The sequence below is a fragment of the Dictyostelium purpureum genome (genome assembly GCF_000190715.1).
Source record: "Dictyostelium purpureum unplaced genomic scaffold DICPUscaffold_186, whole genome shotgun sequence".
NCBI classification, from domain to species: domain Eukaryota; phylum Evosea; class Eumycetozoa; order Dictyosteliales; family Dictyosteliaceae; genus Dictyostelium; species Dictyostelium purpureum.
Genome location: NW_003519523.1, coordinates 27,371 through 39,988, shown reverse-complemented (window position 1 = coordinate 39,988; position 12,618 = coordinate 27,371). Strand labels below are relative to the sequence as shown.

Here is a 12,618-nt window from a genome sequence, read left to right as displayed (position 1 = left end):
ATGTTTTTTTTTTTTTTTTTTTTAAAATTTTTTTTATTTATTTTTAATTATTTTTTATTTAAAAAAAATAAATATTATTACTATTAATAATAATTCAATTATAATAATAATATTATTGGTTTGTTTTTGATATAAAATTGAAAACTTGTAATTATAATTATTTACAAATTGGAAAAAAAAAAGAGTTATTGCTATGAGACATGTTTGTTTGGTTGATGGTTTCTTGGTTTGTTGGTTGTTTGATTTTTATTACACATTATTTGACTATTATATATTGGTTGGTTGTTATTGTTGGTTTTGTAAAAATTTAAATTTGTTGTTTATTCAAAATCACTATCTGAAGATTCATCATCAGTTTGACCTTTACATGGGGATTGATTTTCATTCTAAAATAAAGAAGAAAAAGATTAATTAAATTGAATGTAGTTTTTATATTAAATATTATAATAATTACCTTAAATTTATGTAAAATAGCTTTAAAAACATCTTCGACTCCACCCTTTGGTCTTTCTTTTGATGGTGTACCACCAGGTGATCTATCTAAATTTACTTTTTTTAATAATGGTTTTTTTAAAAGGATTTCTGAAAAATTGATTGATGGTGGACCAGCAGTAACAGAAGAGCCACCAGTTGAAAGATTTGGTGAGCTTACACCTCTTTTAAGATTTATTGAAGTTTGTTTAAAAACTGGTGGTGGTGGTGGAGGTGGTGGTGGTGGTAATGATGCTACAGGTGGTGGTGGAGCTGATGCAGCAGCGGCAGAAGCATTTTTAAGATTCATCATTGTAGCAGCAGCTTCTTTAAATTTCAAAAGTTCTAATTCTAATTGTTTAATTTTAACTTGGTCAGCAGTTAAATTTGTTGTAGTATTTGGTGAGTTGCCTCCATTTGGTGTACTATTTGCAGAGTCAATAAATGGTTGCTTGGTTGGAGATGATGATGATATAAAAGTTGAGTTGCTTGGTGTTGAATAAATTGATGATCCATTTGGTGATGATGATAATGATATATTTTCTTCACTACCACTATTGGTACTATAGAAATTTGGTGAGCTGAATGATTTTGGCATTGTGTTAAAATTATTTGGTGTTGGTGTTGTATTTGATGAAGATGGTGATGATGATGTAGGTGTATTGAATAAATATTTAGTTTCTTTTAATATATCTTGAATAACTTTGAGAATTTGGCCAAGATTACCATCTGATACAGAATTGTCAATTTGTCTTTTTACGGCTTGGGGTGCATCTAAAGTGAAGGTATCGTATAAAGAGCCTAATGACTCACCAGTTATCTCCACTAAAAAAAGTATTAAATCTTTTAATAATGAAAATCTATTTGTATTTGCCAATGAATAGTTGTTTGCTCTCGTTGTACTATCCATTTTTTTTTATTTTATTTTTTTTATTTTTTATTTATAGTGTATGCGAGTTTGATTTTATTGTTAATTAATTTTCTATTCTTATTATTATATTTATATTATTATTATTTGTATTATTAATTTTTTTTTTTTTTTTTTTTTAATTTATAATTTATAGTTTAATTAATTATAATAATATATTTTGTATAAAAAAATATAATTATTATTGTTGAGTGAAAAAAAAAAAAAAAATAAAATAAAATACTTTATCGTGAAAAAAATGAAAAAAAAGAAAAAAATTTAAAAAAATTGAAAATAAAAATTTTTTTTTTTAAAAAAAAAATTAAAAAATTAAAAATACGAGGGAAAGAAAGTTGTTGTAGGAGTGTTTGGGTGTGATATACTTAATAATACTTAAATTAAAAAAAAAGCTATAACTGTTAATTATTAGAGATATTCATTTAAATATCGTATTGTTTAAATTTTTTTTTTTTTTTAATATTTCTTTTTTTTTTTTTTTTTTTTTTTATTATTACAGGGATTTATAATCAGATATGCATAGCAGTGATTAAAATAAATTACTAGTATCAATATTTCGCAATTTATATATATTACAAAAGTGTTTAAATTCTTTGTTTTGTTCTATTTTTGTAAATTCTATTTTATTTTTATTTTTTGTTTGTAATAAAATAAAAGCGAAACATTGTTTCAAAATTTAACAAATATAATAAAAAATTCTTTGGATATTTATCGACAAAATAAAAACCTTTATCATCAATTTAATAAATATGGAGTTTTTTTTATAAAATAAACAATATTTTTTTATTTATTTATTTATTTATATTTATTATGTGGATTTATTTTGTTTATTTTTTTATCAAGTTCATAATTTTTGTTTCAAACCGAAAATAATTTTAATATTATAATAATATTATTTTATTGTTGAAAGGTTCTTTAAAAAATCGATTTTTTTAAAATAATACCACATAATAATATTAATGGTAATAGTAATAATAATAATACACATAATTTCCACTTTTTAAAATATGTGGGTGTGTGCATATTATATTTCTTTTTTTGTAGTGTGGTTGTTTGTAAATTTAAAATTTAAAATTATATTTTATTTTTTATTTATTTATAATTATATTTGGACTGGGGATTATTTAAATATCTAATAATTAAATAACTATTTGCCTTTGTTTGTCTATTTAAAATATTATTTTCTTTTTCTTGTTCAGTTTTTTTTAGTTTTTTTATTTTATTATTGTTTTTGTGAATTTCTTCTTTTAGTTGTGCAAATCTAATCTCATAATCAAGTTTATTTTTATATAATGAGTCATTTAAACGATCTATGGTTTTTTGTAATTCAACTCTCTTGACTTTTTCTGATTTTTTTAACTTTTTTAAAAGTTGAGTTTCTCTTTCTGTTAATAAACTGAAATTAATTTCTTCATCTTCAATCTATTCTTCCTCATCTTTTGGTTCAAATTTGTCAAATTTTCGTTTCTTTGGATCATTTGAAGAATCTATACTTGGTGTTTGTGATTTTGTATTACCATATTGGTGCTTTTCTTTAACGAAAGAATGGTTTTTTTGTTTTGAAATATTTTGGGGCTGGTATAAATAAATTTGGCGTTAGTGAGTTAATTTTGACTAAAAACTATATTAAAAGAAAATAACAACTTACACCATTATCAATTTTGAAACTTTTATTATCATTGTTTCTTGAATTACTACATTTTACTATGTCTTTATATATCCCTATAAATTCATCTTCTATATCTTGTAAATATTCTTCTAGGTCGTTGTTTGATGTTTGAAAATTTTGAGGTTGGTTATTATTATTACTTTTAGCTTCTATGATAAATTGAATCAAGTTATTTTCTTCTTCATCTTCATCCTCTTCATACTCTTCATCTTCCTCTTGACCCTTTTTATCTTCTTCCTCCTCTTCTTCAATTTCATCTTTTTTCTTCTTTTTGATTTTGAGAAAATTGGGTATTACGATCTTCTTGGTTATCTTCTTATTGAATAGAAATAATGATATCACTATTAATGTCAATTTAATAAAATTTTTTATTTTTAATTATTAAAAATACTATTACTTTTGTTTTTAAATTATTTGTGTGTTTGTTTTATGAAATAAAAAAAGTGAAGGAAAAAAAAAAAAAATTGGGTATTGAAAAAATTAAAAAATTAAATCGAAATAAATTTAATTTAATAATATTTTTTTCCCAACAAAATAAAAACCATTTTTTTTAAAAAAAAAGCCAATTTTAAATCTAAAATGATCAATTCAATTGGTTGCCCAATTAAAAATTTTTATTAATTTTTAATTTTTTTTTTTTTTTTTTTTTTTCCTATGGGGAATGTTGTTATCTCTTTTTTTTTCCCATATGGGAAATGTTGTTATCTTTTTCAACTCAATAGAAACAAAAAAAAAACCAGTTCCCCAAGAATTAATTATGAGAAAAATAAAAAATTTAAAATTAAAAAAAAAAACAAGGGGTTTTTCGACAAAAAAAAATTAAGAAACTGTTGATGATTTTTATTATTGGGTGTGTGGAGATTCGATAAAAAAATCCCATGCTGATTTAAAATAATTTGAAAAAAATTGGAAAGATGGAGAAATATTCATTAACACGTCTTTTATTATTATTATTAATAATATTATATGTTTATTATTATAATATTATGTTTATTATTAATAATATTATATGTTTATTATTATTATATATTTGAAATTATACTATGAATTTATAATTATGTCTATTAACTCGAGGATGATGATGTGGTTTGCTGAAATGAATAAATTTTTTTTTTTTTTTTAAAATATTATTTTTTTTTAATTTGAATTTTTTATTATTTTAATTTAATTTAATTTAGCTTTAGAAGGTCAAGTTTTATAATAGAACCACTATTCAGAGCTTTTTTTACTAAATCAAATTGGTTGTTAAGCATATATTATAGGTTGCAAATTTAGTGACCGGATTTAAATGGGACAAATAATCATTGTTAAAAGAAGAGATTTTAAAACGATACAAAAAAAAAAAAAAATATAATTGCATGGATACCTAAAGTTTAATCTTTAACGGATTCCTTTCAAATATAATAATAATAATAAATAATAGTTATATATAGATTATAAAGTATTTATTTAAACTAATAAAAAAAAATTAAATAAAGAATTAAAAAATAAAGAATTAAAAAAAAAATTTATATAGTTTTTATTTATTTATTTATTTATTTATAGTTTTATTTATTAATTTGTTTATTTTTGGATATAGGAGTAATATTTAAAACTGTGACCACAGTTGATAATTTGCCATTATATTTATTGATAAACTCTTGAAACCTGAGTTACTAAATGTAACTGATGCGCTATTATGATAATGAAATAATTACCTTATAAAACACAAACTTAATTATTATAAAATAAAAAAAATGTAGTATCTCAAATATATACTAAATTAAAGTTTGAGTGTACATTCAATATAATTTTTATTAATGATCATTATTTAAATACTATTAACCAATCCTTTACTTTAATTCATCCTAAACTGTAGTACAATTTATTTGTGATGATAAATTATTGTTTTATAATTTCATTTGTTTGGGATGTCTGGATTGTGTGTGAATCTTGATTACAAAAAAAAATTTATTTTTTTTTAAATTTTTTAAATTAATTAAATAAATGGATGCTGATTTCTTCTAAAAATCAAATAATTTTACAAAAATATTATTATTATATTCCAATTTAAACAAATTAAAAATGAAAAAATAAAATTTATTATTTTGTTTAAATAAAAAAAAAAAAAAATTAAAAAAAAAAATTAAAAAAAAAAAAAAAAAAAAAACAAAAAATATTTTTTTCAATAATTTTTTTTGAAATATTTTCTTTATTTATTTAAATATCTATTTCTTTGAATATTATAACAAATAATAGATTAAATATACCATCACTTTATTAAAATTTAACAAAACTCAATAAAATAAATATTAAAATAAAATTTAAATTAATATGAATATAATATAGCACACGTTACAACATAATATAATAATAATAATAATAACAATAATAATAATAGTATTAAAAACTAAATAATAAAATAAATAAAAACAGTAATAGTAGAATTAGAAATAATAAGATTTTAATTTAATATGACAGGTACAACAAATAATGGTATTTGGTCACGTCCAAGTGTTGATGGTAAAGTTGCGTTAAGATCGGCCCATTCCTCAGTTCTTTTAAAAAATAATATAATAGCAGTTTTTGGTGGATGGGATGGTAATTCAGTTCTAGATGATTTAGTATTTTATCAAATAGGTACGGATTTTATGTATATCTATAATGATCATAATAATATAGCAATAATTATATTAATGATTTTTTAATTTAAATATAGAGTTACATTCATGGGTATTACCAGAAAATACTAAAGGAAATAAACCATTAAAAAGAGCAGGTCATACAGGAACATTATTACCAAACAGTGAATCATTTTTATTATTTGGGGGAAGTGATGGAGAAAGATATTTATCAGATACACATATTTATGACTATCAAAAAAATGAATGGAAAGAAGTTATTACAACAGGTATTAAACCACCAGCAAGATCAAGACATTCAGCGACATTAATACCTGGAGAAAATAAAATATACTTTTTTGGTGGATCAGATTTACATAATACATTCAACTCGCTATATGTTTTAGACATTGACTCTATGAAGTGGTCGATACCCAATTGTAAAGGAGATAATCCGCCATTAAGTTGGGGTCATACATCAACATATTATAATAACTGTTTGTACTTTTTTGGGGGAAATGATGGAAATTCAAAGTTAAATCAATTAAGTATACTGGATTTGTCAACTCATACATGGAGGGTCAATGTATCAGTAGAGTCAGTTGGACCAGCGCCAAGTGCACGTTTAGGTCACTCGTTTTTAACTTATAAAAATATATTCATACTTTTAGGTGGTGGCAGCGCTGACAAGATTTTAAATGACTGCTTTATATTTTACCCCGAAACAATGACATGGAAGCATTTTTCTGGTGAAAATCCTCCACCACAACGTTGCGCACATAGTTCAGCTTGTTTACCAAATGACGGCTTAGTTTATATTTATGGTGGAACAGATGGCACCCGTTACTTTAAAGATATTTATATTCTAGACATAGAAAAGGTTTTAGCAAAATTAGAAAATGCACCAAAAAAAAGAATACGTTTAAGACCACTAAAAAAATCAAATGAACAACAATTAATAAACAATAATATAATTTTAAATAATAGTAATAATAATTTAACAACAACATCCACGACAACAACAACAACGACAACAACAACAAATACTAATAATAACAGTAATGGTAATAATGGTAATATTAAATCTAGTAATAACAATATTTTAAATTCTTCTTCATCAACCACCCCATCATTATCACCATCGACCAATTCATCACCAACAATATCTACAACATCTTTTAATAACAATAATAGTAATCATAGCCATCATAATGGCAAATCAAATAATACCAACAACTATAATAATCAAAATATTGATACACAAAACAAATTTAAAGGGATTATCGAATGGTTAACAAAACATGGATTAGAAAAGTATCAAGATAATTTTATATTAAATGATATAACATTAGAAAACTTAGATTGTTTAACAGAAAGACATTTAATTGAAGATTTATGTATACCAACATTAGGAGCTAGACTAAAAATTTTAAATAATATTTTATTACAAAGACCAAAAGAAAAAAAAGAAAAAGATGAAAAAGAAATACTTCAAGAATCAATCAATAGTTTAAAGGCAATCACAGAGAACCTATCTTTAACACTATCATCGTTAACATTAACTATTCAAAATTTAGCTTTAAATAATAATAATATAAATAATAAAAATAGTCATGACCATAGTAATCACTCAACACCTCCATTACCTGGTTTTAATCAAACCAATGGTAGAAGAAACTCTCACTATTAATAAAAATAAAAATAAAATAAAATATAAACATTGTAAATTTTATTAATCTTTAAAAAAAACTTTAAATTTTATTTTTTTTTATTGGTTTTTTCAGAAATTAATAATTTTGTGTCGAATGCTTGATATTTAATATTTTCTAAAGTTTCTTCTTTACCTTCTTCGTAATAAGATTGAATACATAAATCGAATGATACCCTCGGTTTCTTTAAAAAGTTCATTTTATCCTCGATATGTCCTAATGATTTTTTATCTATATATAAATTGGTTGGATGTAAATTTAAAAACTTGGTCTGTATAAAAAATTAAAATTAGTGTTATTTTAAAATAATATTGGTAAAAATTATATAGATTTTAATATTTACGGCTTCATAATAAAATATTATTGGTAATTCCCCTGTTTGGTCTTTAACAATTAGTTTAAATAGATAAATAAATACATGAGAACCAGAGCCGCAATGAAGACATGTTATAAGGTCGGGATTAACATTTTCGTCTCTATATTGCGAAGTTTTACCACATCCATCATTTATACAAAGTATTCTAGTGAAATCTAAAATATTAAGTGGAATATGTTGAACTAGTGAAACATGGATTTTAAATTTATTTGGTACCTGATTTGAGGCGGCTTTGACATCTTCTATAGTTGTGATAGGTATGTGGGGGTATGGTGTGTCTGTAACTATGACATTTTCATATACTGTTTCGTCGATATTATCCTCATTTTCGTCTTCTTCAGTACTATTTCTTCTGGTTTTTTTTAGAGGGGTTTCAAGGATATTATCTTCATTTTCATCTTCTTCGTCAGAACCTTTGATACCATCGTTCAATGTATTTCCAGCAAATGCTCTTATCTTTTCTCTGTAGTTCTTTAAAACAAGTTTAACTTGAGGTGAATCTTCTTCCATGACTCTAACTGCAGAAGTTTTAAACAATTTAAGTTCCAATATTTCTTGATAAATGTTTGTTTTTGCACCGCATATATATACCCACATACCAACATTTATATCTTCTTCGCACTGTCTAATGATTTCCTCGTTCCATGTGTGACATTGAATAGTATTTCCTATTAATGGTTGTTCGTTCTCGGAACTACCAGCAGCAAATGACATATCATCACCAGTACCATCCCATAATATTAGTGTCGCTTTCTTTGATGATGCTATCGATATGGTTTTATCTATAACTTTAGTTAACACACAAACGAATTGATTTGCTTTTAAATTTTCGATGCTGGTGCATGACTGAATTGGTATTTTTTTTTCTTTAAAATAAGATTCCCATGTTTCTCTTAAAGTATTATTCCAATCTTTTCTCATCCTTTCTATTATTTCTCTATCTTTTGCATTAAATGAATAGGTTTCTGAAGTTGATATCAAAGGTGAATAGTCACTGTTCATGTCGGATGAAAATACTACAAAACTTGTGTTCTTATGTTCAAAATCGACCTTTGATAAAATATTCTTTCTTTCGTCTGATAGATCACCACTACGAGGTACACCTGTAACATTTAATCTTTGTATTCTAATAATATTTCCTATCTCAAGCGACTCTATAAGATCCAAATGTTCCACAGTAAAAAATATATTAACTTTTAAAATATCTTTATCATTATCTGAACCTAATGCTGTATATAAAAATTGATTTTGCTCTACAGACATTTAAACAATTAATAAGTTTTATACTTTCGTTATAAATATCAAATACTATAATATAAATAAATACTTACTAGGTTTGGCGGTGTTAGTTTTAACTAAAAAAAAGTAACAATTTGATAAACTATTTTGTAAAAGCTTTGGTACAGTTCTATATATATAATCGCCATCTATTGCTGTATATCTCATTTTTTATGTATAAATAAAAAACTATAGTTTCTTATCTTTTTTAATGTTTTTTTTTAATTTTTACAAAATTTAAAAAATGAATTTTTTTTTTTTTTTTTTTTTTTTTTATAAATTTTTTTTTATTTTTTTAATTTTTTTTTAATTTTACCCCCCTTCTTTGAAATAATTATTACCCAAAATTGGAATAAAGTCATCGTTATTTTTTTAATTAAAATACAATTACCAAAAATAAATATTTATTGTTCTTGAAAAATATTTTGGTGTGTTTTTATTTTCCCAATATTCTTTTAATTTAATTACACGAAAAAAAAAAAAAATTAAAAAATCAAAAAAAAATATTTAATTTCAAAATTTTTTATTTTAATTTTTTAAATAATAACAAAAATGAATACAAATAATAATAATAATACTGCAACTACAGCAAATAATTTACCACCATCAACATATACACCAAATAATAATGAATCAAGACCAAAAGATAAAACCATATCAATATTAATTGTTAGCGATATCCATTTATCATTTAATAACATTAAAAGATTAAATAAAGAAATGGTTGATAATAATAAAAAGTATTATGAAAATACAAATATAAAACTATTGTTTTAAAAAATATTAATTCTTTTTCTGTTTATAGTATTGATCTTATCATATGTTCAGGTGATGTTTGTAACTTTGATCCTGTAGATTCAGAAGATTTACTTAAAGTATCAGCATGCGAAGGTGAAATGAGTAATATTTACACATATTTGCATAATATCCATAAAAACATTATCTATATTCCAGGTAACCACGATGCAAAAACAACTCTATTATTCCCAAAGGGCGGATCTCCACCAAAATTAACTACACATTCAAATAATATCCACAAAAACTCATACAGATTAGATGACGATTTAGTTTTAGTTGGATTGGGAGGAAGTTTACCATCAATTCGTAATAATGAAAATCATTGGGCTGGATATCCATATCAAACCGAACAGGAGGTTGAAACCGATCTAACAGAAACTTTTGAAGCTTCTAAACAACAACAAACAATAAATTCAAAAAGCCCATTAAAGACAAATGATAAAATAGTTTTATTAACTCATATGGGACCATACAATTCAAGTACTACTATTGACCAAATTGAATGCAAAGATGCTGAAATATATTCTGGTAGTAAATCAATTAATAAATTTATTTTAGAAAATGTAAGTTCAACTCAAATAAATTTATATATATAAAAAAATCAATATAAACTTACCAAACACCTCTTATTAATTTTCTTTAGCAAAGTCAAATATTTTTAAATATCCATGGTCATACACACCATGCTACCGGTATGGCTAGAGTTGGCAAAACCTATGTGGTTAATCCAGGTTCAGTTAGATCTGGTCATTATGTAATTTTAACTTTAGAAAAATACTGTGGACAATTATGGAGAACCAAATCAACCGAATTCTTCAAATTATAAAACAAAATACAACTAAACCAAACCCTTTGTAATAAAGATAAATAATAATAAATACTAAAGTTTTTTTTTTTTTTTGTTTTAGAAAAATATATTTTAAATATTTAATTTATTTGTTTTTGACCAAGAATTAAAGTGGGCAATTGAAGATTTCATAATTGGTTTACCAGTTAAGGTTACTTCAGAATTCCCATTTACAATTTGTACAATAACATAATCGCCTATGTTTAATTTATCTTCTTCTAAATTTGGAATTAAAACTTTTTTATTTGTATCTGTTCTGCCAACGAAATCGTTATTTGATCTTCTACTAAGACGGTCAATAAGTACCAAATGGAAATTGCCAATTTCTTTATTACTCTTTTCTTTTAATAACTTATAGAATGTGTCTACTACTTGAGATAAACGTCTTGCTTTATCTTCAACGCTGACATCGTCTTTTAAATGTCTGTGTGCATGGGTTTTTTCACGTAATGAATACATAAACATGAATGCATTTTCGAAACCTACATATTCCATTAATGATATGGTCTCTAAATGATCCTGTTCAGTTTCACCACAAAATCCACTTATAAAATCTGATGAAATAGTGCAATCTGGTAACTCTTTTTTGATGGTATCAATCAATTCTAAATAACTTTCTCTTGTATAACCTCTTCTCATTGATTCTAATACCTTGCTACTACCTGATTGTGCTGGTATATGTAATGAATTGCAAATATTTGGTGTATTTTTAACTAATTCCAATAACTATGATTAAAATATATTGTTAGTTTAAATATTATAATTATAGTTAGATGCAAAGTATACATACATCATTTGGGAAATCTTTTGGATGTGGACTTGTAAATCTAATTCTCATTTCTGGGTCGACCTCTGATACCAATTTAATCAACTCTGTAAATGAAATACCTTTTTTAGGGGACTTGTAAATTGTTTTAAAACCGTCTCTTGGTTTCAACTTTTCAATTTCATCTTTATTAACTGGGGTACTCTCTTCGTTATCGACAAAGTTGTAAGAGTTTACATTTTGACCTAATAAAGTGATTTCTTTATAACCCTGTTCTGATAATTGCCTAACTTCATTTAGGATTGATTCTACTGGTCTACTTCTTTCTCTACCTCTTGTGAATGGCACGATGCAATAAGAACACATGTTATTGCAACCTCTCATAATTGAGACATATGCAGACACCATATTATCGCTGGTTCTAACTGGTGTAATATCAGCATAGGTTTCGTCAGCTGATAACATTACATTGATTGCAGTTTGTTGCTCGCCATCTTGAATCTTGGCCAATAGGGATGGTAATGATCTGTATGCATCAGGGCCTACTACAATATCTACTCTATGCTCAGACTCTAATAGCTTCTCTTTTAATCTTTCAGCCATACAACCAATAACTGCTATGGTAATATTTCTTTTTTCTTTTCTTTTCTTTGATCTTAATTCTGATAATCTTAACCAAATCTTTGATTCTGCATTCTCTCTAATTGCGCAAGTATTTAAAAATACAATATCTGCTTCCTTTAGTGTATCGATTATCTTATATCCTGAAGTCTTTAAAATTGAATTGATTACTTCTGTATCTGCAAAATTCATTTGACAACCATAGGTCTCTATATATACATTTTTTCCCTCACCTGTCTCATTCATTATTGTAGATTGTAAATAGGGTGGTATTTCTGGTGTAACGTGTCTCATTGATATATTATCTTGATCCTCTTTTGAAATTTGTGATTTTAAAAATTCATTTAAACTTGGTACATCTTTCATTTTTTCTTTAATCTTTTCTTTATCAATAATGCTATTGCCATGAGTATTATTATTATTTATTAATGTTGCATTCCCCAAACTGCAATAAAATCGTTGTATATTATTTTTATTATTTATTGTAATATTACTATTTTTTAAAATTTTATAAAACCTATTCATTTTTTTTTGATTTTTTGATTTTTTTTGATTATT

The 12,618-nt window shown here is 24.1% G+C and overlaps 6 protein-coding genes across 6 annotated transcripts; 2 read left to right on the top strand and 4 right to left on the bottom strand.

The window, feature by feature from the left end:
• Positions 1-23: 23 nt before the first annotated feature.
• Positions 24-1,582, bottom strand: DICPUDRAFT_98465 (uncharacterized protein). Its single transcript, XM_003289648.1, has 2 exons — positions 455-1,582; positions 24-386 (listed from the first exon to the last, which is right to left on the bottom strand). The coding sequence occupies exons 1-2, from the start codon at positions 1,379-1,381 to the stop codon at positions 321-323; spliced, it is 993 nt and encodes a 330-aa protein (XP_003289696.1). The 5' UTR covers positions 1,382-1,582; the 3' UTR covers positions 24-320.
• A 1,236-nt stretch (positions 1,583-2,818) lies between these two features.
• DICPUDRAFT_80474 (uncharacterized protein) lies at positions 2,819-4,872 on the bottom strand (the record flags this gene model as incomplete). Its single annotated transcript, XM_003289647.1, has 3 exons — positions 2,819-2,971; positions 3,045-3,406; positions 4,845-4,872. 3 exons carry the CDS (start codon positions 4,870-4,872, stop codon positions 2,819-2,821), a joined length of 543 nt encoding a protein of 180 aa, XP_003289695.1.
• Positions 4,873-5,518: 646 nt separating this feature from the next.
• Positions 5,519-7,355, top strand: DICPUDRAFT_154101 (uncharacterized protein; the record flags this gene model as incomplete). Its single annotated transcript, XM_003289660.1, has 2 exons — positions 5,519-5,684; positions 5,764-7,355. 2 exons carry the CDS (start codon positions 5,519-5,521, stop codon positions 7,353-7,355), a joined length of 1,758 nt encoding a protein of 585 aa, XP_003289708.1.
• A 68-nt stretch (positions 7,356-7,423) lies between these two features.
• DICPUDRAFT_36163 (uncharacterized protein) lies at positions 7,424-9,013 on the bottom strand (the record flags this gene model as incomplete). The annotated part of the gene is made up of 2 exons (XM_003289646.1): positions 7,424-7,645; positions 7,718-9,013. The coding sequence occupies 2 exons, from the start codon at positions 9,011-9,013 to the stop codon at positions 7,424-7,426; spliced, it is 1,518 nt and encodes a 505-aa protein (XP_003289694.1).
• Positions 9,014-9,580: 567 nt separating this feature from the next.
• On the top strand, positions 9,581-10,652 carry DICPUDRAFT_154099 (uncharacterized protein; the record flags this gene model as incomplete). The annotated part of the gene is made up of 3 exons (XM_003289659.1): positions 9,581-9,768; positions 9,834-10,389; positions 10,470-10,652. The coding sequence occupies 3 exons, from the start codon at positions 9,581-9,583 to the stop codon at positions 10,650-10,652; spliced, it is 927 nt and encodes a 308-aa protein (XP_003289707.1).
• Positions 10,653-10,745: 93 nt separating this feature from the next.
• On the bottom strand, positions 10,746-12,426 carry DICPUDRAFT_36174 (uncharacterized protein; the record flags this gene model as incomplete). The annotated part of the gene is made up of 2 exons (XM_003289645.1): positions 10,746-11,399; positions 11,464-12,426. The coding sequence occupies 2 exons, from the start codon at positions 12,424-12,426 to the stop codon at positions 10,746-10,748; spliced, it is 1,617 nt and encodes a 538-aa protein (XP_003289693.1).
• Between the last annotated feature and the right edge of the window lie 192 nt (positions 12,427-12,618).